This window comes from Phodopus roborovskii, unplaced genomic scaffold (genome assembly GCF_943737965.1).
Source record: "Phodopus roborovskii unplaced genomic scaffold, PHOROB, whole genome shotgun sequence".
Taxonomy (NCBI): Eukaryota; Metazoa; Chordata; class Mammalia; order Rodentia; family Cricetidae; genus Phodopus; species Phodopus roborovskii.
The window spans coordinates 3,446,989-3,474,663 of record NW_026126602.1 but is presented as its reverse complement, the minus strand read 5'-3'; the positions used below and the strand labels follow the sequence as shown (position 1 = coordinate 3,474,663).

General features: G+C 46.7%; 1 protein-coding gene across 1 annotated transcript in view; it reads left to right on the top strand.

The window, feature by feature from the left end:
- Positions 1-27,675, top strand: part of Svil (supervillin) — a 128,056-nt gene that overhangs the window by 95,323 nt on the left and 5,058 nt on the right. The window contains exons 16-32 of the mRNA XM_051205737.1: positions 655-802; positions 4,058-4,147; positions 4,232-4,318; positions 5,401-5,578; positions 7,308-7,480; positions 9,079-9,234; positions 10,755-10,891; positions 11,431-11,578; positions 11,693-11,838; positions 13,197-13,372; positions 15,078-15,222; positions 15,759-16,035; positions 19,364-19,515; positions 21,716-21,821; positions 22,631-22,838; positions 24,302-24,435; positions 26,488-26,643. Coding sequence (XP_051061694.1) covers positions 655-802; positions 4,058-4,147; positions 4,232-4,318; positions 5,401-5,578; positions 7,308-7,480; positions 9,079-9,234; positions 10,755-10,891; positions 11,431-11,578; positions 11,693-11,838; positions 13,197-13,372; positions 15,078-15,222; positions 15,759-16,035; positions 19,364-19,515; positions 21,716-21,821; positions 22,631-22,838; positions 24,302-24,435; positions 26,488-26,643 — 2,617 coding nt within the window. The remainder of the gene's footprint in view (positions 1-654; positions 803-4,057; positions 4,148-4,231; positions 4,319-5,400; positions 5,579-7,307; positions 7,481-9,078; positions 9,235-10,754; positions 10,892-11,430; positions 11,579-11,692; positions 11,839-13,196; positions 13,373-15,077; positions 15,223-15,758; positions 16,036-19,363; positions 19,516-21,715; positions 21,822-22,630; positions 22,839-24,301; positions 24,436-26,487; positions 26,644-27,675) is intronic.

Sequence of the window (27,675 nt, the reverse complement as noted above, 5' to 3'; positions counted from 1 at the left end):
CCTTACTAAGCCCACCCCAAAACCCATACCAGGGTTGTGCACTGCATTTAGCTGTCATCCACTGGGACAAATCTCTACCTCATCTGAATTACTAGGTGTGTCAGAATAACTTCCAACCATGAAGGTGTGCTAGAGAATCATATGCAAGGAAGATTCATAGATTAGATGATGGGGAAGCTGCCATTTGTCACTGAAATCACCCATGTTAGAGACTCAAATGCTGAGAACTGTTGTTCTCTGTTTAGGTTATATCTACCACTAAGTAAATCCTTGGTGTTAGATCTGTTATTTTCGAGAGCCTCTCCTGGGCTCCCCTGGCTACTTAACTCCCAGGTGACATCACTACTGGACAACACGGCCCACCCAGCCCTGGGGAATCTTATAATTCACATTCCTTCTAACCAGCTTCCTTACTTCATCATCACTGATACTCTTGGGGAGCTGGCTTAGGTGAGATGTTCTAGACTAACCATGTTCTTTGTGAGCGCATACATGGAAACCTTCCTTATGAAGTCATCCAAGCCTCAGGAGACAGGTAAAACATGGCAGCTTCCCTTCTTTCCGGTTCTTTTCACTTGAGAAATGCTGCCAGGCTAAAGTTCACACCTCCATCACTTCTCCTCTTATTTTCCTTTCTGTGCATTTTGTACACAGAGGGTCACAGAAAGTCGAGAGAGCCAGATGACGATTGAGGAGAGGAAACACCTCATCACCGTGCGAGAGGAAGCGTGGAAGACGAAGGGCAGAGGTGCTGCCAATGACTCCACGCAGTTCACCGTGGCAGGAAGAATGGTGAAGAAAGGTCAGAGCCCATGTGTATGAGCATGTCAGTGCATGCACATGTGTGTGCACACATCCGTGCACACATTATCCATGGAGGTAGAAGGGCACGAGACAACTCAGTAGAAAGGGGAGAAAGCCCTGGTCTTTACATCTCACACCGCACTGGTCTTGAGTAAATGGGTTTGCTGGTTGTGTGGCGTATTTCTGCTGCAGCCTTTGCCGCCCTCTTCAGGATCGGAAGCCTCGTTCAATCTGTCACTCCTTCAGAACTTACCTGTTTAGTAATTGAGTGCAGCTGTAGGTTTCAGAAGCAATTGCAGCTCTGCCAAGAAAGGAAAAGAAAGATAGCAGTAATTTTAACCAATTATTTTCCCCAGCTCCTTTTACATTGTTTCCATCTTCTTATGGCCTGACATACATCTAGGCATGCCTCCCACCATCCTACCACCAACAAGTAAACCTTTGGCGATAAAGGTGTTGTAGTATGAAGGAGCCCTCTTGTCCCTTGCAGGTCACTTCTTATGTCCCTTTGGCTCTAGCTTTATAAGCTGTATCTAAAAGATACTCTGAATTCCAGGGAAGAGGGATGCCCCGAGATCCCTTAGTACACCAGGGATGTTAGAACTGTGCGAGGCTGGACCCAGAGGCACAAGAAACTGAGTAATGAGTCACATACCACATTCATTAATAGTCTCCAGAGAGTTTTGGGGGCTTGGGGGGGCTTTAATTTATGTTCTATGAGACATGGTTAAGTGTTAGGGTCCCTCCATCATCTATTTGCATGTGCCTTTATTTCTCAAGCCATTATCCAAAGCAAACTTTCTGGATAACAGTAAAAGTAATCACATACACTTAATCTTTGGCTTCTGCCATCTACTCTATAAGTTTAGTGTTTCTTCTCCTCAAACCTTCGCTTCTGAATAGAGCCTAACTCTATCACAGCATGCATTCAACAGATATTTGCAGAATGGGCCGGGGGAACCCTGGAGGGTAATTTCCTTGAATCTTATCAGAAGAAGCTTTTGAAATAAATGTGTTGACCTTGGAATCCTCAAAGGGCAGCAGAAAATCATTTACTCTCACAGGATGAGGCAGGACCTGGCTTTTCTTCATGTGAACATGGAAATGTTTAGTCAGGTGTAATCTTGAGCCCAACCCCCTACACACACACATACACACACACACACACACACACACACACACACACACACCTACCTACCTACCTACCTACCCCTCCCAGCATTAACAAGAAGCAGGGGTCTGGGCTCAAATCCATGAAAAGCAGTTGGAATTGAAAGTGAACCAGGGCCCAAACCTTCAGCTTCTGGCTCCAACTTGTGTCCTGATGGTAATTTGCTTAGTTTTATGTTATGTTATTTTGCCATGTCATCTAAAGAGCCCTAACTGGACTCTTCCCACTGTAGCCTTGGCCTTGTGCCTTGGCCCACACTGACATCAGGGGACACACATTTGCTGGTTTGGATCCGGAGTGGTTTATCGCACAGTGAAAGTTTTCATTCCTGTTTCCCTGCACAAGCCGTGGAACCCTACAGCTATAGACATTCTTGTCTCACAGTCCCAGTGGCGCATTCAGCCAGGTGCGGTGCGGGGTTTCATTCTTTCTCCCCAGGAAGCTCCGAGCTCTCCTGGTTTCCTTTGGACATTCTCTCCTTTTTATATTCTTACACCCTGGGTAACAAAATCTTGCTCGTATCCTAGAGTGGAGGAAAAGCACTCAGATCATGCTGTGAATAAAAGATGTGAAACTATTCCCAGAGAGGCGGTCCTTGTTTATTGCTTCTAGAATTCACTGAAAAGAGCTGTGGGGAGAGCTTCGGTTATTTTAATACTTTGAAAGTTCACCCTATGCCCCCTGTAGTGTTATGAAGAAATCCCTGTCCCTGGCTGGGAAGGCAATATCCCACTTCTAAGAACCCTTGCGTGCACTGTGCCCTCACTGGCAGCAGGGGGTGCTACAGCAGTGGGATTTGCCTGGTGTCCATGTAGAAGGGCAGATTTTGCCCCTTGCTTTGGGACTATCAGCCTGTAGGGTCAGTCTAGTTTATTAGCTTCAGATCCAATGGAATCATCTGATAACTCTCAAGCGCCCCTTTAGTAGGTAATGACCTGATGCCTGCCCTATTCTGTGACACCAGATTTACTTACATGAAAACTTATTTCTCATGGACACTGAGCTTTTTGTATGCTTGACAAAATAAAAGAGTTTAGAATGTAAGCATGCATATCTGCAAGAATATATGCGAAGGAACACCGAGAAGTTTCTAGCCTGTCACTCAGAACTTAAGTTTTACGCCACTTACCAGTTGTTGCATTTTTCCTGCATTTTATGCTCTATTTGCCTCTCTCCAGCTTGTAGGAGAAGGAATGGAGTGAACCATTTGTCTTTCCTTACAGATGAGAGTGAGTGACTTACATGTTCTCTGGCTGTCCTAGGAGAGCAGGGTTGTGTCAAACACACACACACACACACACACACACACACTGAAAGGATGCAGAGAACAGCAGCGGCTTATTCAGTTCTTTCCAAACACTGCACTTATTTCCCTCCCCAGTCTCTTCTACTTGGATGGGGGTCAGTAGCTCTAAACTGTGTCTTCATATTTCAACTGGGTGCCCACTCTGTGCTAACCACCACTCCCCACCCCCCTTCTTTCCTTTCATATGCCCCTCAGCCTTTGACCCAGTAAGCTCTTCCCACCCTGTGGCTGAGTGTGACCCTCCCACAGCCCCAGATGGGTCTGATGTGCATTTGCCTGCTTCTCCTCTGAAAGGTCAGACCTCTGGGCTTTTCTCCATCCAGTGCCCACATTGTCACTGCCTCCCCCAGACTGGATGAGGATCCTGGTGCTCGGGCCACTTGCACCTAGGACAAGCCAGCTTACCTCTAACTTCCTCTGTGGGAGATGGTACAAATTTGCTTTTTCCTCTATGGCCCCTGCCACTCCAAAAGGCTTTCAAACTTCACTTGTTCCAGTGTGTCCTGGAAGCCATGTATGTGCACTCTCACTCCATGCTGAGGCTATGCTTCCCCATGCCTTCCCTGTCCATTTAGGAATACCAGTTTGACAGAGTTTGGCAGCTGCATCGTTCATAGGAACAGGCACGACTGCATTTGGCCTGCACAGCCATGGTGGCTAAACTGTGCGTTTTTGTGTCTATGCTCACACTGTAGGGACATGCATATTCACTGGGTTCTGTGAATTTCCACAATGAATCTTCAAAATGCTAATCTGTCCCCCTGTGTGTTCTGTAGGCCTGGCATCACCCACAGCCATAACTCCAGTCTCATCCCCTCTCTGCAGCAAATCAAGGGGCACCACCCCAGTTTCTAAGCCCCTGGAAGGTACGTCACCCTGCCCACAGTGATGTGAGTATCGGCACAGGGAAGCTACGGGGCCTCGCTCACTGGTGCTTTCTACTTGTTTAGATATTGAAGCTAGACCAGACATGCAGCTGGAATCGGACCTGAAGTTGGACAGGCTGGAGACCTTTCTAAGGAGGCTGAACAACAAAGGTGAGCGCCAGAAGGCAGAGGGCAGCTTCAGGTTTAATACTATAGCACACATGGTCTCCATTTCCCATGAATGACAAAGAAAACCTGAAACAAACAAACAAAACACTTATAGTCCATCATCCAGGGAAACAGAATAAGAACCAGAACCTGACTGTGAAGGTCATGGAGAAGCTGTTTTCTGTCATGCTCTTCATGGCTTCTTCAGCTTGCTTTCTCATAGCACCCAGGACCACCTGCCTGGAGGCAGCACCACCCATAATGGGCTGGAGCCTCCCATATCAATCACAAATCAAGAAAATGTCCTTCAGGTTTGCCCATAGGCCAATCTAGTGGGAACATCTTCTCAGATGATATTCTCCTCTCCAAAATGACTGTAGCCTCTAGAAAGTTGGCATAAAAGTAGCCAACATAATGGAATAGCAGTGATCTATCCCATGGTCAACAGGCAGTGGTCATGGAGCTCCCCAGCCTTCCACCTGCTCTTGGAAATAAAGTTTTATTGGAACACAGCTATGTCCTATCATTGACCTGCTGCCTATAACCACGTTTGCATTGTAACAGTAGGATTGAGGAATTGCATCATAAGCTATGTAGTCTCCCCTGCCAAAAGTCCCAAATGCTTCCTAGTCCTTTGCAGAAAAAGTTTGCAGAACTGTCCCTAATATGGAACAAGGCTAAAGTTAGTTTCTCCACTAGTAGAAATGGGTCAGGATCAGAAATGCTCACATGCTTATGTAGGCAAGGTTAGCCTGCTTCCTGTCCTGACCATCACTGAGCAGGTGGGATATCATTACATGAGAAATAGAGCGAGCTGGGAACTGGTGGGCAGGGGCAGGGAAGGCAGAGAAAGGATTTTTACACACTCTGGGAACTTAGAGGGAAACAATTTTAAAAGCACTGCAAGGAAAATTCACAGCAAATGTTTCTCTAGAGTTCATGGTGTCTTCTCTCTGTTGTTGGTAGTTGTTTCTCTAAAACTCATGGCATCTTTGTTCTGTTATTGATAAGCTCATGGTGTCTTCTCTCTGTTGTTGGTAGTTGTTTCTCTAAAGCTCGTGTTGTCTTTGCTCTATTATTGGTAGTTGCTGGGATGCAGGAGACAGTTCTCACAGTTACTGGGAAATCTGTCAAGGAGGTGATGAAGTTGGATGATGATGAGACCTTTGCCAAATTCTACCGCAGCATGGATCACAATATGCCTAGAAGTCCTGTGGAGCTGGAGGAGGACTTTGATGTCATTTTTGATCCTTATGCTCCCAAGTGAGTATGAGAATGGCTTCCTTCACATGCTCCCCTAGTTCCTGTCACCAGAAACTTCTGCCGTGGATATTTACTCTAGAATCAGGTGCTCATTTCCTCAAGACAGAGAAAGCACATGTGGTTGCCCTGCTGTACTTACAGGTCTACTAGGCATGCCCTGGGTGTTTGTGCAGTCTCAAAGGGTATGGCTGGGTTTCACCACTGAAACATTGGGTGTTATAGTATCGCCACTTAGCAGATGCCCACAACTGTCCCAATGGACACCACTGAACTTACTCATAACTGGATATTTGGATGATATGAGCTCAGGTTGGCACAGCTATTAGAAAATTAGGAGCCAAGGTTCCTTTGCTTCTAGTGATATATAAAATTAGTATGTCCGTGGGTTTTCTCAGAGGCATGCAAAGATATCCAGTGGATCATTGTAAAAAGTGATCATGTGTTAGGATTCCATCCCTGGTAGATGCCAGAAATACATGTGTTGAACTGAGATCAGAAAACAAAACAAAACAAAAAAGCCATTAGGGAGGAATTTAATTCAAACTCAAGTCAAGGCCGACTTTCCCTATGTTGGCTTCTCGAAGTGTCCACCTCTAGCAACAAATGAGCCAGCTACTCCAGCAACACAGCTCAGCCAGATTCACTTCCCAGTAGATCCTCAAAGTCCAGGTTTGGCCTTCACTTCCAGTTTGAATCCTAAGTTTATCCCTAAAATCATCTATGTAGTCAAGAGGACAGATGATGCCTAATAACCAGGGGTAAGTGGGCACCCGGAGGAAGCCCCAAACAGCATGACCAGAAGTAGGGACACTCGTGGTAAGCAAATTGCACCCAGCCACCCACTGCTTTTCCCTGTGCAATGATCAGAGCAACTGTGCCTTCCAAGGGTGTGTTTACTCTCGGTAAAAGTTTCCCTAAACTATTCTTCAGGGGATGTACTGCTTTGGATATTTCAGTCTGTTCAATTCACATTCTCCCCATGCAACAGTCATTGCTGAGATTGTTATATACAGTTGTGATATATAATAATCTAAACAAATGTGTATCTGTGCTCACATGCACAGTAGTGATATACAAAGAATGCTTCCTGGCAGAGATGTATGCAGTTGATAGTTTCATGTCACCCCAGGAGTCTGTTGGGAGACCATGTCACTGACACACTACCTCCCCATGCTGGTCTACTCACACTTGGGACAGTCTCAAGGACCAGAGATGATTTTGAAGGCCTGTTTTATTCTGGTATATTCTTCACAAGTGTGGTTACTTTCTCCAGGGAGCTGGAAGGTTGAATTAATACTAGCTGCAGAGGGAATGGAAAAGCTGTGTGTGTGAAGAAAACATTTAGTATGGGGCAAAGAGGATTCAATGGAGGTACAGTGCCATCTAGCAAGGCTCTGGGAACTTGCTGGTCACAGTGGTAGTTGCAGTGTGTACAGTCTTGGGTTCCCTAACCAGAAAGCCTAGCCAACAGTGGAATGAGCTGTCCAATAACACTGGACACTCTCCAGGCAGAGACTCAGGGCACAAGTGGACAAGGCTTCCAGAACCAGAAGAATTAACAACTAGTAGGCTCAATTCTCCCTTTACCTCCAAGATGTGCCTCTACATCAGGGCAGAAGTAGTGGGATGAAACCGGGAGGTAAAATTGTCCCAGGTGTATTGTCCCAGGTCCAAGACCTACAAGGTAAGGTGACAACAGCCTGAGCCACCACATCTGCTCTCCCCACAGGTTGACATCTTCTGTGGCAGAGCACAAGCGCTCCGTTAGGCCTAAGCGCCGGGTCCAGGCTTCTAAGAACCCTCTCAAATTGCTGGCAGCAAGAGATGATCTCCTTCAGGAATACACGGAGCAAAGGCTAAACGTTGCCTTCATGGAGTCCAAGCGGATGAAAGTGGAAAAGAGTGAGTGCCAGGAGCTACCGCCTGCTTAGCTGTTATTTCCTTTCGATCTGCCTCTCAGGGCCAGTGGGTGTTCAGAGAGCATTCATTAGCAAAACTGAATTCACACATACATGTGTACGCCTGCCTGGAGTTTAAAGGTTTCTCACTAAAGTGCTTTTTAAATGATGCTGTGTTACTGAATTGGGTCTTGAGATGGAAGGAGATGTGTGTTTCTTGATTTTAGAATTCCTCCACTTTTCAGTTCCAGAAAACCCACCCACCCACAATTCTCCATTTAACCTTATTGGAGGGTGTCTTAGGAGAGCTAATGTGCATATCCAAATTCACTCCTTTCCTCACTCCAGCATATTAAACCAGCACTTTCAGATTGTTGGAAGAGGTCCTGGGGCTGCTTGGAGTTGAGTTAGAGGGGCTAGGGTGGGGGACTTGGAATGGACTCTGGAATAGAGAATGAGGTTGGTCTCTGACTGTACATGACCCTGAGCTACACATCTCTGCTTTCATCTGGCCCAGAAGGTGGGTCTCATTACTGTAAACAGTGATTTTCATGGCAGTTATAGCATCCATCATCTCGTACTTAAAATAGTTTTTGCTGTAATCTTTGTTTTCCTGTAGCATTCATAAACCAATTTGCTAAAGTTTTTAGTGTTATTTTTTAAGAGTATTTAGTTGTGGTGCATGCTTGCAATCCCGGCACTCAGGGAGAACTCCCAAGTACCAGTCTAGTCTCAACTACATATTAAATCCTAGCTCCAAAAATAATGAAGGAAGATGGAAGGGAGGAAGAGGGGGGGAGAGAAATGGAGGGAAAGAGAGGGAAGAAAAGACTGGAGGAGGAGAAAGAGGGAGAATTTAGGTAAAATAGTTCTCTTTGCATCCTGACTGACTAAGAAATGCTCCCCAAAATGCCTGGGCTGTCTGAAATACCAAATAGCATTAGTTTTCAATTCTCAGTGTTAAGAGTCTCATCCTTTGTTGAAATCACTGACTGACTTTTGCCCCAATAGTAACATTTTAAAAACCCATGAGTTAGGAAGAATAAAGGTTTATTGACACAATTTTCACATGTCTCCACCACCTCCACTTTTGTGGGTCTCGGGCTTGTGCTGGCTTAGGGTCCACACTGGAAACCCAGCAACCCAGCATCTTGTGACTACAGCCTTAGGTCTGATGGCAAAGAACTAAAAGATACCATGTAATTGATCACACTGATCACAAAATGAACTAAATCATCCCTACAGGCTGTCACCTTTATACCTGTGGAGACTTGGTGAGAAATGTCTACTGGGGGAATCAGTCCCAGCATCTCTAAGGGGTTAGGAATTCTGAGTGCTGTTGGTTGAATTGGATGGAGTGAGTCTAGCATCTAGTTTTCAGCTGGATAGGTGGTTCTAGATCACTGACTCAGCCTCCTGCAGGGTGTCAAGTGCTGTGACCCTTGACAACAGCAGTTGATGCTTTCCATACTGCATTGAATGCTGTACACAGTAATTAAGCATCAAATGGTACAACCCTTCAGACTTGAGTCCTGTTGGTTAGTCACCTATGTTGTGAACCTTGGCGTTCAACTGAGCATTCTCCCCCAACCCCCTTCACAGTGTCATCCAATTCCAACTTCTCAGAAGTGACTCTGGCAGGCCTAGCCAGTAGGGAGAACTTCAGCAGCATCAACCTGCGCAGTGTCAACCTAATGGAGCAGAACTCCAACAACAGTGCCGTGCCCTACAAGAAGCTCATGCTGTTGCAGATTAAAGGTATTCTTCCTAGTGGTCCAGAAGAACTGTGGCAGGCAGCCTGTGGTTTCTGTCTGATCATAGGACTCCTGAGTGTATCCATTGTTGTCTGTGAGGGGAAGGCAGGCACCCTGAGTCTCCCTTGCTAGGTGCTACGCTGATTCCTTCACAGACGTCACAGACTCCATGAGGCCGGGGCTATTCCGTCCACTGGAGCTCTGAGAGTTTGAGAATGTGGACACGGAGCTGCTGAGTAGGAGACCCAGAGTTGGACTCAGTTCTTTGCCCTTCCAGAGCCTCAGGTTTTGCTTCTGCTTCTGACCTAATAGCTCTGACTCCAACACTGCCATGCACTTTACCATATGTGTTTGCAATCTCCAGCATGGGTCTGTGCAGCTTTCTTGGTTCTTCCTACTCGGATAAGCCATGATCCATGCCAGCCAGAGTAAGGAAGCGCTTCCCTGGAGAAGGAGTCAAGGGAATGCAGGACCAAGTGAGCCTCATGCATCCCCAGGGTCCACTCTCCTGCCCTTTCTGTCTACAACACATGAGACTTGGAAGAGCAGCAGGAAGCTAGGGCTGTAAGGAGGGAGGACAGCTTCTCTCTGTAGCTCGATTAAGAGAAGGATGAAGAGTAGTTTCTGCCTCTACCAACGATTCTGATGTATTTTCTATAAACCCATTTCATTTTTGATGTATTTAAAAGATGAGTGAAGAGTGAGCATATGGCTCAGTGGGTAAGAGTCTTATACAAGCATGAGAAACCATGTTTGAATTTCTGACGCTCACATGAAAACCAGGCATGGGTGTGTGCATCTGTAACCCGAGCATTGTGGGGCAGAGAAAGGCAGATCCCCAGAGCTTAATGGCTGGGCCAGTCTAGGTAAAATGGCAAGTTCAGGTTCAGTCTCAAGGGAAGAAAATGACTAGAGTCCTCCTGGTCCCTACATATCCGTGCATGGATATAGGCACCAACACATACAAAAGACAGGGGGGGGGGGCTCTGGTGTGGAGATTGCACTAGGTATGCAATCAGAGTGCTCCAACTCATTGAATCACTCAGAAGGGGTTGAAAGTGGGACAAAATAGTGCTCCCCTCCTATGTGATGCCATCCAGTTGCTCTGGGAGCTACAGGGTAGTGCCTGTGGAAGGAGGCCCTGCAAGGAGGCATGCCTTATCCTGCAGCATAGCTAGGTGTGAAGCACAGGAAGTAGGCTGTATGGAGAAAAGACAGCATGGATGTGAAAGAGGGGATCAAGGTGTCCCTACCACTCACCCAAGATGGGAGGGCCTCACTACATCCACAGAATGCTAAAACCCAAGGCTTGGAGGCCACTCCTGAGAAGCGTGGAGACCTAGGGGAAGCACTCACCAGCAACATCTACCTAGGTTGCTATCATGTGGCCCATTTTAACGTCCATGTCCTGCTGGTCCTGGGAAATCAGACTGATAGAGTCTTTAGAGTGGGAGGTCTGTATCAGAGATGTGTCCGTCATGGATGTCTGCATGGTGGAAAAAGTGTGCTCGGGCTTGTCCACAGGTAGAAGACACGTGCAGACAAGGCTGGTGGAACCTCGAGCCTCGTCACTCAACAGTGGGGACTGCTTCCTTCTGCTCTCTCCCCAGTACTGCTTCCTGTGGGTAGGAGAGTTCTCAAATGTCATCGAGAAGGCAAAGGTGGGTATCTAAACGATAAGATGCTGGTATTACTATGCTCTTTATACAACAATGAGGTGTTCTACTAGCCGGTCCACACCAAGCTTCTCCGATACCTTGTGTTTCATTCAAACAGGAAGGGGCAGGTAGTGTGTCCTTTGTCAACATCTCTGAAGGAGCTTTCATGGGGCACTGAAGTGAAGGTCTGTGACCTGTGTCTCAAGTTTGAAAGCCCTGGGTCTGAGCTGACTCCTGGGTGACCAACAGATCTGTGAAGTGCCACTGTGTCTCTCATAAATACCCCATGGAGACAGCCTCAGACTAGGAATAGTATCCAAAGCCCCTGAAATATCAATTGAGTGTCATACTCTGAGTGTTATTGATCTAAAGACTTTATATGTCTTCTACAATTCCACTTTCTCAGCTTAGACAACCAACCTCTACCGCCCTATGTCCAACCCTTTGCCATGCATTCATTCTCCTCTGATGGCCGAGTATGTCCCTTTGTGCAGACCACACTGGTTTTGCTTCCTAACTCATTGTGTCCCTCTCTTTTACAGGCATCTGAACTTGCAACATTAATTCAGACAAAGAGGGAGCTTGGTTGTAGAGCTACATATATCCAGACAATTGAGGAAGGAATTAACACACATACCCATGCAGCCAAAGACTTCTGGAAGCTCCTGGGTGGCCAGACCAGTTACCAGTGTAAGAGCTTGCCATATTTCAGCGTGAGGAGACTTGAGTATCCTGTCTCCCGGACCCCTCCCTTAACTGGTCCTTTAAGCCAACCACTTTCTAATGTCCTGTCTTATCCCAAAGCTGCCGGGGACCCAAAAGAAGATGAACTGTATGAGACAGCCATCATAGAAACAAACTGTGTCTACCGCCTGACAGACGACAAACTTGTCCCTGATGATGACTACTGGGGAAAGATTCCGAAGTGCTCCCTTCTGCAGTCCAAAGAGGTACCAGCTCCAAAGACACAGCACTGTGCTCAGAGCTGACCTTGTCAGAGAGTTCTAGCTGGTTCTGTACTGACTATTAAACATGGCTCTTGGTAAAGGATGCTTAATTGCTACTTCAAACCATTTCTGCTATCTACAATACTAACAAAGCCCAGAAGTGTCACGGATCGCTGGAGACTTTTATATTTTACATAAAATATAAATATTATCCCCATGTCTTGAGGTATATACAGATGAAAGTAAATTTTAATTAGTCCTAACGTTTCAGGAATAATTAGTGTGAGTATATATAGTTACATATAATTTACAGAGTTAATATAATTTATAGGTTTGTTAAGTATTTTTTCATGCTCCACAGTAAGTATTTACTAGCTACCTATATTTTGAGCATCATTAAGTAGGTAAGGGGAAGACACACAAGGCCTTTAAACTCCACTCAGTAGAAAGAATTCAGGGCCAGCACAGTGACTTAGTGAGTAAGGGCACTTGCTGCCAAGCCTGAAGATGTGTTCAGTTCCCAGGTCCAACATGGTAGACAGAGAGAACCAACTCCCTTGAGTTATCTGATTGTGAATAAAAAAACGTATTCCTACATTACTGATTTTTAACTACCAGACCCTCCATAATGCTTTAAAACTATGTGTGTCATGTAATAAGAAACTTCCTTATATGTGCACATGAATACACAACAAATACATAACACTGTTCTTTTTAGAAGTTGCACGATTTTGTTTTTAATTGTGTTTTTATTTGTATGGTTGTGTTGCTTACATGCATGTCTGTATACCACTTGCATGCAGTGCCCACAGAGGCCAGGAGAGGGCATCAGATCCTCTGGCATTGGAGTTATCAACCACTGTGAGCCATCATGCGGTGCTGGGAACTGAACCTGGGTCCTCTAGAAGAGCAGCAAATGCTCTGCACCACAGAACCACCTATCCAGCCCCATTCTCTTTTCTTGACACTTCCAGCCACTCTGTTCTTTGATTAGAGAACTTATTCATTTACATTTCACAAACATACACAAAATAAATGTAATTTTAAGAATGGTATGACCTCTGCCCCTAGGGGGTCTTAGAAATGTACACAGAAGAAACAGCATTGGCTCCTCAACACCTGCCATGTGTATGATAAGCTGTGTGTTGAATGAATGAATGAATGAATGAGGGATAGAGGGAGGGAGGAGAGGAGGGAGGGAGAAGCAAGGAAGAGAGGCTGGAACAAAGATGGAAATACTTACTGACCCTTGATTTAAAGCTCCCAGTGGTGTGAGTGGTCACGGGTGTGAACTCGTCAGCAGGGACTGAGCCCTGGAATCTGCCCTTGAAGCTCACACATCCTGTCTGTGCTCTTCCCAGGTCCTGGTGTTTGACTTTGGAAGTGAAGTTTACGTGTGGCATGGGAAGGAAGTCACGTTAGCACAACGGAAAATAGCATTCCAGCTGGCCAAGCACTTGTGGAATGGAACCTTTGACTATGAGAATTGTGACATCAACCCACTGGACCCTGGAGAGTGCAACCCGCTCATTCCCAGGTGCCCTGCTCTTCCCATAGGCGCCCGTTGTTCCTCCTCACACAGAGGCAGTGCACTTAGAAAATGCTTACATGCTGTGGACCACGGAAGGTCGCAGGACAAACCTTCCCTCGGTTCTCACCTACTAACAGAACATGGAGGCTGTAGTTTTAGGAAGGACCTCCACCCCAGCCCAGCATCTCAGGTGCTGTTGTGATAATTAAGAACTTCCTAGGGTTTCCATCTTCCTACCCTGAGCCCTGGACACTTCGTTCTGCTGCCGTATGTCTTCTGTGGTGGAGGGAGGCAGAAGGATACTGTATTGAAAGAATGGTTGTGATTTTAATTTTCACCACTGTACTAGACTTTTAAAAACTATTTGGGGAAATCATTAGAGCAGGTACAAACTCTGAAAAAATATGATTGTGAATAAAAAAACATATTCCTACATTACTGATTTTTAACTACCAGACCCTCCATAATGCTTTAAAACTATGTGTGTCATGTAATAAGAAACAGGCATGACATGACATGAAACAGCATAGGACAGTGTGCAGATTTCGAGTGTCCTACATAGTTTCTCCATTTAAAATCCAGTAATGGTTTTGCTAATACATTTAAAAATCCAAACCTGTAATCCCAACATTCAAGAAACTGAAGCACAAGGATCACTCATGAGATTGAGGCTATCCTGGGCTACATGAGTCCTAGGCCAGCTTGAGTTACAGAGTGAGAAAGACCCTGTGTGGGGGAGGGGGGAAGCAAGAAAACAACAAAAATTAAGTATTATATCTATGTATTGAAAAACATTAAATCTTCAAGCAAGTACTCATAGTACTATAAGAGCTGGGATTTTGAAGGGCTGAAACAAAGCCTGGAGCACTTATTTAGTAGAATAGAATAATGCTGGAGCATAGACACGATGCCATGGCCTGCATGGGTGGGAGAGAGAGCACCTGGCCCACGGCTTCACATCTGTGCCACAGAATCATTGGGGGAGCTCTGAAAACATGTGCCTGCCAGGTCCAGTCTCGGGGACTGCAGCTGGAACAGGATGGCTTATGTAGCAGCATGTCTTAAAACAGTGGTGCTCAACCTTCCTAATGCTGTGACCCTTTAATACAGTTCCTCAAGTTGTAGTGACCCTCAACCATAAAACTAATTTTGTTGCTACTTCATAACTGTAATTTTGCAACTGTTATGAATCATAATATAAATATCTGTTTTCCAATGGTCTTAGCTGACCCCTATGATAGGGTTGTTCAACCCCCAAAAGGTCGACACCCACAGGTTAAAAACAACTGTCTTAAAATCTCCCTGGGGTCTCTAAGATACAGCTAAGATTGTGCGTGCAGCCCCTTTTAACACATAAGCAGCTGACACCACTGAGTTAAAATGATTGGGCTCTGACCAGCATGCCAATTATAAGGGGAAGTAGATAAAGAGGCCATGACCCAGCTCCCAGGGCCACACCCTTCACCACAAAGCTACCATCTCTACTTCATCTCACAACATGTAAGATTTTCACAGCTGAGACAAAGAGTCTGCTTCTACAGTAGTCACAGCGAGCCTGCAGAGGAAGGTTTACAACAGACACTCAGTTTTTCTCTGAAGCTTAGTGAGGGGTGTGAACCTAGGATACAGACACCTGCCATATTGTGGTTGTTGTTCCAACAATTGCCATGGCTGGATGTGGGCCCTTTTCTTATCTGCTCTCACCCTGCAGGAAAGGGCAAGGACGACCTGACTGGGCCATATTTGGGAGAGTTACGGAGCACAATGAGACTATTCTGTTCAAAGAGAAATTCCTCGACTGGACAGAACTGAAGAGACCTACCGAGAAGAATTCTGGGGAAGTTGTCCAGCAGAAGGTACAATAGTCAATCCCTGTGTTCAGGCCCAATGGGGAGACCAGCAAAAATGACTGATGGCAAAAAGCCCTCTGGGGTACATTAGTGATACCACAAAGTGATTTCTAATTCCGTTCTCACCTTCACTGTGTGGCAGTGGGTATGCAGGACCCCCATTCCTTCCCCTAAACATAACCTTCTCCTATGTGCAGTCAGACACCCTGAGACACCATGAAAGATGTATTTCTGCCCTGTCCCCTTAACAGCTAAAATGGGGCTGGGGATATAGTTCTGTTGTGAGCAATTGGCTGCCTGGCAACCAAGCCCTGGGCTCCACCTGCAGCACCACAAAAAGATTAAGAAAGGAAGAAAGGAAGGAAGGAAGGAAGGAAGGAAGGAAGGAAGGAAGGAAGGAAGGAAGGGAGGGAGGGAGAAAGAAAGAAAGAAAGGAATGAAGAAAGAAAGACGAAAAGAAAGAAAAGCAATCCTAGCTGCATGGGGTGTGGCAAAAGGTATCTGTGGCAAAGAGACAGCTGAACAACTCTGTTCCACTGTAGGATGATCCTAGGGCTGACATCAAACCCTATGATGTAACACGAATGGTGGCAACGCCCCAGGTGACAGCCAGCACCATCCTAGATGGGGTGAACGTTGGCCGTGGCTATGGCCTGGTGGAAGGAGATGACAGGAGACAGATTGAGATCGCCACCGTCTCTGTAGATGTGTGGCACATTCTGGAATTCGACTACAGCCGGCTCCCCAGGCAGAGCATTGGGCAGTTTCACGAGGGGGATGCCTATGTAGTCAAATGGAAGTACATGGCGAGCACAGCAGGTGAGTGAGCATGGGTGTTTTCTCAGTTCAGAAGGGCTGGAATGCAAAGCCTGGAGCGGGGTGCCCTGCACCACGTTGGATGCCCTGAGCTACTTCAGAGCCCTGAGACAATCTAACCATGAGCGGGTAATGACACAGAAAGAAGGACAGTGAATTCCTGGCAGCCTGGATGGCCAGGACATGAACGTTCACTTTCAGTTACAAACACATGCTGAGCACGCCTGTCCCTCACTCTTGCGCTGTCTTTAAAAGGTTTCTGGAAAAGTCATGATTGTCTTCCACGTGGTATTGACACGTGGCCAGCCTGTGTGCTGTTTGAAGACGGCATTGAGTGCAGCATGAGAGTGGTTTGAACTGAAGGGAAAGGGGGCTTCAGCTTGGTAATAAGTGCACAGCAAAAGATGTGTGCTCGTTGTTTTCTTTTTAAGTAGAGGCGCTGGGATGGAGCTCAGTGGTAGAACATTTTCCTTAGCTTACTCAAGGTTCTGGTTTAGGTAAAACTAAGCTCCTGGGACTGCAGAGATAGCTCAGTGGGTAAAGTTCCCACCACACAAGTGTGAGAATCCCCAGCATCCACAATAAAGCTGGGCATGGTGACTGTATCCTCGCACCAGGGAGTCAGAAATGGGCAGATCTCACTGGTCACTCAGTACATCTATTCTGTGAGCTCTGGGTTCAGTGAGAGACATGAGCTAAGTAAGGTAGAGAATGACAAACACACCAGACTCTCTCTGCTTCTGACCTCTTGGCATACTTATTCTCTGTCTGTCTGTATCACTCTCTGTCTCTGTCTCTCTATGTCTCTCCTCCCCCCCACCCCCCGCAAAGGTAGGGGTACTAACTATTCTGTGGATCTGGAATAATAACTATTATCTGGACTCATCTTTAAATTTTCTATTTATGAGATTTTATTGTTTTATTTATTTATTTTTGGTTTGGATTGGTTTTGAAGACAGGCTCTCACTCTGTGCCCAGGCTAGCTCAATCTCCCTGCTCAGCCTCCTAGATACTGAGGTTCCAGGTGTGTGACAGCAAACTCCACTAGAGCCTTTTGGGCTCCAACTGGTGAAACACTCTGCAGCAAAGTGTTCAACTGAACGCCTCATACTAGAGACTGAGCAGGGCGAGCTGTGAGCTCGGAGGTTAATTCTAATTCTTTGCAAAGCAGTAATCATTGTCCACAGTGCTCTGCCCTTCAATTAGAAGGCTTGCATCACAGCTCTGACTTTAAGATTCACTTCCCAAGACAGTTTTCTGGGTTCTTCCAACTCCCTGGGACCTAGATATGGCTTGACCACAGGACTATGGTGAGCACAGATCTTGTGGACTTTTGATTCCTTCCCTCATGCATGAGAGACAGTCTGCTACCAATGGTGATTCTTCATGACCACCTGCCCCGTGAAGGCTACTTTTTGAAGGGCTCTTTAACAGCTCCTCCAGGAAGTGTGTGGCAAGAATGAGTAAAGCAAGTGCAGGGAAAGCAACAGGGTGTCTTGGTGTATGGGAAGCTGATTCCCATGACCTTGGACCTGCCATCAAAGAGAAGTCAAACCTGGGCAGCCAACACATGATTGTTGGGTAGGGTGGCTGTGAGGACTGATTGTGTGGTGGGCAATGCTAGATTTCATTCTGTGGAACTTCCCACAGATACCTCCCCAGGCAAGATGCTGGGTTTTTCCCCCTGCCCCTCACAGCAGCTATTAAAGAGACGAAGAACAGGACCAGGACCACCTGGAGTCCCCCAGCCAGAACAGAGCAAAGCCACAGACTGAAGTTTGACCTGGGCTCTTTAGAACCAACTGTGGCATGATCCCACTGTGCCATTCACCCTGAGGACAGGGTTGGACCTGACCCTGGGATGGGATGGGATATAGGGTACAGCAGGGCTGATTCGGGGTTGGACCCCAATGCCCTCTACACTTCTGGGGCCTTCTAAACAAGAATAAGCAGAAATGGATCTCCAGGGCCTGATAGCACTGGCCTTTCCTTCCAGGCTTTTCCAGGCTTCCAGGTGGTGTGTGTGTGTGTGTGTGTGTGTGTGTGTGTGTGTGTGTGTGTGTGTGTGTCTGTGTGTCTGTGTGTCTGTGTGTCTGTGTGTCTGTGTGTCTGTGTGTATAGCCCTGTGAGCCAGAGCGCAACCTCACCTTGTCCTCAGTACCATCTACCATTTTGGTTTTTAGGACAGGGTCCCTCACTCACCTAAGGGGAGGCTGGCCAGTCAGCAAGCTCCAAGGATCCACCTGTCTCCATCTCTCCAGATCAGAGCACATCACTGTACATGACATTTTTTTTTCCTTAGTTCTAAGAATGGAGTTCAGGGCTATCTCCACAGCCCAAGAACAAACTTGTTCTTGACAGTTCTTTAATGGTGTGATTTATGAATACCACCATACTTCATTGAAAACCCCCTAGTTATCAATAATTATTTTTATTTCAACTATTACATGTGTGCATTGTACACATTGGGGGTAATGTGTTTATGTGTTCCGGTGAGATGTGTCTATGCCGGTGGCCATACACATTTGTGCCTGTGTGAGAGTGTATATTAATCACTCCATCACTCTTGATCACTCTCCACCCTGTTTTTTTGAGACAAAGTCCCTGACTGACCCTGAGCTCATAAATCCAGCTGCACTCACTGGCCAAGGAGCATCCAAGGATCTGCCTGTTCCCCACACACCAGCCCTGGCATTACAGATGCGCATTCCACTCCCTCCCCGCTTTAGCAGTAAATTCTAAATACATTTGTGTTACCTGCAACTGCATTCTCTCATTGTTGACCCTTTGTAAGTCAGTTCCCCGCAAAGACAAAGGGTTTATTTTAGGAGGTTCTAGTTCTTGACCTCCAGCTGTGCTGCTCTGAGCTGTGACTACACAGTGCTTCAGGGCAGAGAATGCTCCCAGCCTTGCAGTCCCAGATATGCACTCTGCTCACCAAGCCTCATAACTGGGACATCAAAGAGGGAGGCCAGGCCCCACCATTCCACTTAGCAGTCTGTTGTCTCCTTTGCGCTTGAAGCTCCTACAGCTGTTGCTGTCATTATTCCCCCATCAGCTGATCTGCTCAGGGTGGTAGGAAAAGTGTCTGTGTGAGCTTGTTCCTGCTCTCCATCACCAAGTCTCCCGTCACACACTAGGTGTCAGAGGGAATCTGCCTCCGCCTGGGATGACACACAGTTCTCTTTGGGGTTCCAGAAGATCCTTCCGCCAGCTGAGAAAAAGATGGTACCCGTTTGACTTGACCACAGACTGTGGGGAAGAGGGCCAGGCTCGTTTGCTGCCCCTCTGGTGTCCCAGCTCACCTCACCCCCTGCCATTGTGTCCGCAGTGGGAAGCCGACAGAAGGGAGAGCACCCGGCGCGAGTGGCTGGCAAAGAGAAATGCGTGTATTTCTTCTGGCAAGGCCGCCACTCAACTGTGAGTGAGAAGGGAACATCTGCTCTGATGACGGTGGAGCTGGATGAAGAAAGGGGGGCCCAGGTAAGCTGGGGGGGCATTGCTCAAGGCCTGCCATGATGCACACCTGGCCCCTGAGGCCAGGATCCTCCAAAGCCCTGGTGCCCTGGTTCTTCTGCAGACTCCAAACCCCACCCTTCATCCTACCCCTCTGCAGCCCCCTCTGCAATGAAAGGATGCTGAACCTGGTGCAAGAGTAAGGGCTGGTATGCTGAAAGGCCTCCTCCTGACCCTAAAACAGGAGTTCCCCCAAAGCAAAGGGAGCAGGTCCAACACTGGCTAGCATTCCTATGCTCCCTTGGTGTGGGGGTGGGGTGCAGCCAGGCTGGGGAACAGTGTGGGCCTGAAAACCCAGCAACCAAGTTTCTGCTCAGATGTCACCTTCTGTTATGCAAGCCTCACTCCCTTCTCCCTTTACTCGGCCATTTTACTATTACTATGCCTTCTGTGTTTCCACAGCTAAAAAAAAAAAAAAAAAAAAAATCACACAGCCAATTTTTATTATTATTTTTCCCAGTGACCAAGAAAGACACCTAAATTGTCAGTTGTGTGGCCTCAGAGCCTGTATGGTGCCCGGCAGGTGCTACTACCCCAATACAAGGACTTTACGACTTAGAAGCGATTTGTTTTGTTTTCGGGTGTGGGGTCTTCTGGCACTGGGGATCAAACTCAGGGCACTATGTGTAGTTAGGCAGGTGCTTTAAGCCTACAGAGCTGCACCTCTAGCCTGGCTCCAAACATGTCTTTTTAAAGTTTGAATGATCTGTGCACTGTGTTGCATCCATTAATGCCACTACTTGAGAGCTGGCTCTGGAGTTTGGGGAAAGCGTGACACTATAGGCCATTTTTGCCATCTTGGATGAATGATCAATTGGCAAGAGCATGAAGAATGAGAAAAGAGAAATTTTCTCTAGAAATAGAGCCATGCTCAGTCAGCTTTCTGCAGTTCTCGGAACTAATTACATTCCCTAAAAATAATTTTAAGGCAGAATGAATATTTCCCACTAAAGATCATATTTCAGAAGTGGGACCTCAGCGACAATGCCATTGTGACTTATTCTGAACAGTAGGTGGTTTCAGCAGCCCGTTTTCTAAAGGATTATGTTTTAACCCTGTGTTCAGTGCACACCTAGAGTCTGAGCATTTCACTTTCCAATCCGACACATAGAAAATCATCACAGGCAAGTGAACTGCTGCCACAAAGTGGCCCTTGCCTGTGCTGAGCAGACCTGAGCTTGGTGAGGCAACTTATGGTGCAAAATGCATCTACCTTTCTGGGTATCCGGATGCCCAGGATTCCCGGGCTCAAAGAACTCTTCTCCTGTAAGTGACAGAGTCTGCCCAAGTGACAGCAAGTGGTGTGCTACCATGTCCTGATAGGACCAGAGAAGTCAGGGAGGGCCAGGTCACCCCAGAAGAGACCACTAGGATACATTGTGAACTTCCCATCATTATGGTAAACTCCCCAGGTATTTAACTTCAAAAGATACATGTTTCCTTTATTTCAGTGCCACAGTTGGTTGGCCATGCTGTTTTCGGGGCTTGTGAGGAGGCACCATGGCAGGGCAGAAACATAGGTTAGCGTGAAACCACATGGCTCATTTTTAAAAGTAAAAGCGATGAAGGGGAAGGAGCCAGGGTCCCAAAACCCCCTTCAATTGTATACCCCCAGTGACCTAACGACTTGGCACTAGACCTCGCCTACCTTTTAGGTACCTCAGCCTCCCAGTGTATGTCCTGGGGAGCTGAACCTTGAAGACGTGGCCCTGAGGGGCTTTTAAGACCTGAACTATGACCAGTACTACAGGAGGGGCATCCTCCAGACTCACTAGGGCAGAAACTCACCCTCCTCATTACTGAGAGGTAGACCTTGTCAAAAACATTTAAATCAGCCCTACATAAAAGTACCATGAAAATGCCAGTGATCATATCTGTAAAGAATAGTCCATGACAGAAAAAACAGTGAGGGATGAAAGAAAGTATATAGGCAGCAGGGAATAGCATTCCTGTTTTCATATTACAGGAAAACACCATACTTGAAAATAATTTGAAAGAAAGGCTATGTAGTACACTTTTAATACTGCCTGCCTTCAGATGGCCATGGGGATGTTGACTTCTGTGTGTCCTGATAGTGTTGTCCAGACTCCCTGAAAGAGAAAATTGTTGTTTCCACAACCCTAATGGCCTCTTCCTCTGACCTATTTTCCCATGTTTGAATTTGAAGGTCCAGGTCCTGCAGGGAAAGGAGCCTCCCTGTTTCCTTCAGTGTTTCCAGGGAGGTATGGTGGTGCACTCTGGACGAAGGGAAGAGGAAGAAGAAAATGTGCAAAGTAAGTCACTTTCAATGTTAGAATTCAGTTTTTGTCTTTCTCCCTGAAGGTATTTTGATAGGATGGCTTTAAGGGAAGTCTAGGGGCTGGAGAGATGGCTCAGTGGTTAAGAATGCACAGTACTCTTGCCAAGGACCCACATTCACTTCCCAATACCCACAGTAATCAGGCAGTTCACAACCACTCATAACTTTAGTTCCAGGGTGATCGGTGATCTGATGCCCCCTTCTGGCATTCATGAGCACTGCACTCATGCGTGTGTGCATGTACACACACAAAAACACAACGGTTTGTTCTTTTTTTTTAAAATTAAAATCTTAAAGTAAGTCTGACCTCATACAGCTGTGTCTTTCCCACTGAAAGATGCCTAACCCTGGCCTAGTACTGCATTGTGGGGATGCTACTCTGCATAGAACTTTCCTTCCATCTGCATTTTTGCGCAGGAGGCTAGGAAGAGTTGTCTTGAACTTCATTCTCAGTAACCATCCCTACTTTTAATGGAGATTAAAAACCAGTAGATTTTCTCTTGTAATCTTTTCATTGGCCAGCACCCTACCACTAAATCCTTAATATTTCCATCTTTAGAGTTTTAGCATTTTATGTAAATCTTGGATTTGTTTTTCTGCTTTGTGAACTTTGGGCAACCTATCTAATTCTGGAAGACCTGCAGCTGTCCTTGCTTGGCATGTCCTCAGCCACAGGTCCTGCAGTCTCTACAATGCATGTCTTTGACAGCACACAGGGAGCCTGAAGGGCCACTCTTCCAGCACCAGCTCCTCATAACCCCATGCCACTGCTGCCCCCTGCAGGTGAATGGAGGCTGTATTGTGTTCGAGGAGAGGTGCCCATGGAAGGGAACTTGCTGGAGGTGGCCTGTCATTGCAGCAGCCTGAGGTCCAGGACTTCCATGGTAGTTCTGAACATAAACAAGGCCCTCATTTACTTGTGGCATGGATGCAAAGCTCAGGGCCACACGAAGGAGGTTGGAAGAACCGCTGCGAACAAAATCAAGGAACAGTGAGTATTGTCATCTGACCGGCTCTGCACTGAGGGGACTCCTGGAGAGATGCAGGCAGGCTAAGGCATAAGGGACATAAGGGATGTCCCATGTGCTTAAAGTGACTCCAGCAAGGAATCTTTGGAACTACAGCCAGGGATCTGACATAAGTCCAGGGACACACATCTCCACAGAAACCCCCCAATCTGCAGGCTTCTCCTGCTTTCTAAGGACATGCCTACTTCCATAAAAGGCAACCATGAGCCACGTACTGTGTTCCTTGAAGGCTGGGGTAGGAGAGGCAGGCTAGCCCAAGACTTTAGGGCCAGCCTGGGTTATATAGTGAGATATCATCGGAAACAAACAAACAAAAGACAGCAAGGCAGATGTCCCCAGCAAGCACAGTCACACTTAAGACTTCTTCCCATAGGTGCCACTCCCTCTGGAACATTCAGCTTGCAGCCTCTGCTGGTGCCTTGCAGGGGTCTGAGTATGTGCTTTACTGGAATAGCAGACTTGGCAAAGCTAAAGAAGAATTGGGGAGGGGGGGCTATAACATGGCCCTTCTTTAGAAAGCAGGGGGCTCCAGCTGTGCGGCAGCAGCTGGCAGTGAGGTCTCAGACCCCCAGGCCAGCAGCCCTGGGGCATAGCACTGCTGGGGTTCTCTTCTGGGGGTTTCTTGATGGTTAATGTCCTCAGGAGGATCACCATAGCCAGAGGAGACCGGTCACTGTGTCTCTGCTCTAACTGACATCCTGGGCAGTCTCAATTCCTTGAGAACAATTGGGTTCTTTCCTAAAACTGGAGTGTTCCACCACATGCTGACAGCCCGTTCTGTGGGCACTGACATGGACAATGAGACCTGTTTGCCTTCCTCCAGGCTTCTCTGAAGGTCAGTGCTAGGAAGTAAGGGCAGAGAAAAGGAAGACAACCTTCTAGCAGACAGACAGGCGAAACTGGACTCTCAGAACATCCTTCCATGGCTAGTGGAAGTGGGGGAGTTGGAAGATGTTGCATGAGGGGTCCGATAGCATCCACACCCCAAGAGGCTTTTCACTGGGACCACTAAGAACAATGCAAAATGATGACAAATTTGTTCACTTATTCATTTGGCAAATGCTTACTGAGCACTTACTTGGTGCTAAACAAGGCACCAGGCAGTCGGCAGTGAATAAACTCCTCTTTCTCTTAATGAAGTTTGTGTTCTAGCAGAAGAGGACAATAAACAGAAAAATGTTGTGTTAGATATAAACATTTGCATTGTCATCATGACATATTATGTATATCTGTACATTCTTCCCAGAGCAAACTTCTTCCGGCACAGACACTGATGGAATTTTTATAGAATTTTTTTTTTCATTTATCAGTGAGAATTGCTCTTAGTTAGAATGAGCAAAGAGATGTGTGGATTTGATCTTGGGTAATTTCGTACAGCGGGCACTTCCCAGACCTATATGAGCCTCCCGGCATGTCTCCCATACAGATGTCCCCTGGAAGCAGGATTGCACAGCAGCAGCAATGTGACAATACATGAGTGTGACGAAGGATCCGAGCCCCTGGGATTCTGGGACGCTTTGGGAAGGAGGGACAGAAAGGCATATGACTGCATGCTTCAAGGTAATGGCACGGTCCGTAGCATCCACAGCATCTTTCTTTTCCTCAATTCACTCACTGATTTTTCTCACTAGAGACTTATTAAGGTCTAGAGGGATGGCTCCACCAGCAAAGCACTTGCCCAACAAGCATAAAGACCCAAGTTTTATCACCAAAACACATGTAAAATTGTAGGATACAGTGGTGTGCCCTTAAAATCCTACAGCTAGGGGAGAAAAACAGAAGGGCCCTGGGCCTTGATAGCCAGCATAATTGATGAGCTCTCAGCCAAGGACAGGCCTTGTCTCAAAAGCAGTGGATGTCTTTCCTCGGGATGAGACACGATAGTGCTTAGATTCCACATACATGCATTCACATATACATGTACACCACACACACATCTATAAAAATCTACTGTGAATATGCTGTGAACAACACTCATAAAGAAAGCTAAGCCACACATTGTATGTGACTCATTTTCATGCAAACAAAGTTATGTGTCTTAAAAGAGTGTGAGCATGAGAAAGACACAGGATTTTTCCCACCAGGGAAAGTGGTACACAGCCCCATGGGAAGATGGTGTTTGCACAGTGCCTCCGAGGCTGGTATGACCCAACCAGAAGAGAAGGAAAGGCTGAGGAGCTAGATGCACAGTAACAAGACAAGCTGTTGGGTTTGGCCTGAACCCATGCTGAAGCAAGCAGTGAGAACCCAATGAGACAATCGTCTCCACCAGATCAGGAGAGTCTTGACCAGCAAGCCTTAGGCCATATAGAGACAGTGAGTTCTCAGCAGTCATTGCTTCACAGGCAATGGTGATGCCCAATGCCTACTGGGAGATGTTTTATGAGACATGAGCATGTGATGATTACCAGAAGCTTATGAACTTGGAACCTGAAATTCAAGGATGGCTAGGAGAGGCCATCGTTGAATGCCATGACCTTAAGTCTGCCCAAAGGAGACAGGCAGAAGGAGGAAGAGTTGTGGGGTCCACGTCCTTCATTCAGTAGATTTTAGCCTTTTAGGGACACAGCCCTTGTAAGGGACAGCGTAAAATATGTGTGTACAATGTAGTCATGATTTAGGGATTTGATGTGCCTGGCCTAGGAACTAGTTCATAAGCATTTCTTGTCATTTCCAAGGCAGTAGGCAAAGAGAGAACACACAAGACACAGGGCTAGAGCAGTGGGCTGTCAGAGATCAAGAGGGGAGAAGGCGGCAAATACGGGGAGACTTGGAGTGCACTAGAGGTCAGAGTGGCTGGCAGAGTGTGTGAGTGCAAGGTGGGAGAAAACCCAGTCCAGAAGATGGAAGATTTTCTGACCTTTGTAAGTTTGTGATATGTTTGGGATGTGACCCAAATCTAAATACAAGATTCCTGTGTTTCATGCATTGACTTCAGAATAGCTGTCCCTGTTCACCAGAGTGAAGTTAAGGGGTGTGAACACATGCCTTCCCGAATTTCCCTAAAGTATACATTATTATAATATACAAATTATAAAACAAACTTCCTTCTATTAATCATCTCTGCTGAGCAGCCAGTGTTCAGCAACTCGCGTGTCACAGATAACCAGAAGTCATGTGTTCCTGTACTTCCTATGCATTCCTCAATAAAGAGACAATCTGGATGACTGTAAACCACCCTCTCCCTTTATTGTCTCAGTGTCCACCTTGCTGCCACTGAGACCTCAGTGATGCTAGGGCATTGTAATACATTCCATTCTACTTAGCAATCCTCCATATCTAGGGAGTAACGTCCAATATTTTCTTTATTGTACAATAGTGTAGTGTAGTTGGCATACACCTAAAATAATTATTTAAATTTATCCTTAAAGAAAATTGACAGGTGACTCCTGTATCAATCAGTGTCCTCCAAGACATCGGGCCAACTTTCTTTCCTAATAGAAATTAACGAAAGGAAGGGGGGTCGGGGGACCACAAAAAATCAGAAAGCCAATAGAAACCAAATCCTGCTTATTTTCCACCAGTACTTTGAGCTGTTTCATGTTATGCCTTCAGTCCACCTGGAAGCTGGTTCATATGGTGTCCTTAGCTGTGTTCTCTTTTCTTTGGAAGATCCTGGGAGTTTTAACTTCGCGCCCCGCCTGTTCATCCTCAGCAGCTCCTCTGGAGACTTCTCGGCGACAGAGTTCGTGTACCCTGCGCGAGCGCCCTCTGCCGTCAGCTCCATGCCTTTCCTGCAAGAGGATCTATACAGCGCGCCCCAGCCAGGTGAGGCCTGCAGGGGGCATGGTGGCTTGTGAAGTGCCCTCCTTGAAGCCTTTCTTTCCCTTTCCTTTTAAGCAGTTCCTATCTGTCAAGTACAGTGCTAGCCTTCTTGCTACACCTCCTTTTATCCACCCACCGCAAAAGAAAATAAAGTCAGCCACTTAGTATTGTATATGGGTTAAGTTTAGGGTCAGGGTTAAGGTTAAGGTTAGGGTTAGGGCTAAGGTTACTTCCTGCATTCAAAGAGCCAGTTGACAGTACCACATGTCATCCCCGCGATTCTCCCAGCCTTCCTCTTCAACTTTCTGCTTCATGGTTCCTTGTGAGCTCCCTTGTTCCAGCATTCATGTTTGTATTTGAAACTGGGGAACAGGAAAGGGGCAGTTCATTATGTCCCTCCAGCTCCAATATTTCTGCTTCATCCCATCCCCTTGGCCAGAGGATATCATGTGGCCACTCTAGCTTCCAAGGAGTCTGGGAAAGCAAGTGGCTAAGGAAAAGGACATGGGAAAGCCCTCAGCAGAATCAAGACTGCAGACTGGATCTCCCAGTTCCCCCCATGCCCTAATGCCCACACCTATACAAAGGAAATGGGCTCTATAGACCCTCCCACTTCCTGCCAATCAACCCCTGAGCTCACAGTTTGCCCATAGCCTGGAGCTGCAGCCCAGGGACTCTTTTTTACAGTAGCTCAGAGCTTGGCAGACACATATGTCATATTATAGGCAGCAGCCATGAATATCTAAAAGAGAAAGCTACTTCCTGCCCTTGTATTCCTGGGGTCTGGATGGATCATCAACACCTACTGGCTTTCAAAGCAATCACAAAATGTACATCAGGAGGGACTTTGGTGCCGTAGTTGGAGGGCACTTGCCACATAGAGTTAGAATCGGGTAGAGGCTTGAAGACAAGAAGGGAGAGGCAGGCAGATTCTGTCTAAAATTCACTTCCCTGTAAAAGAACCATCACTGCTCAGAGCATCATGGGAGTTGAGGGCAAGTGGGATGTGAGCTCATTAGAGAACAGAAGTAGCTA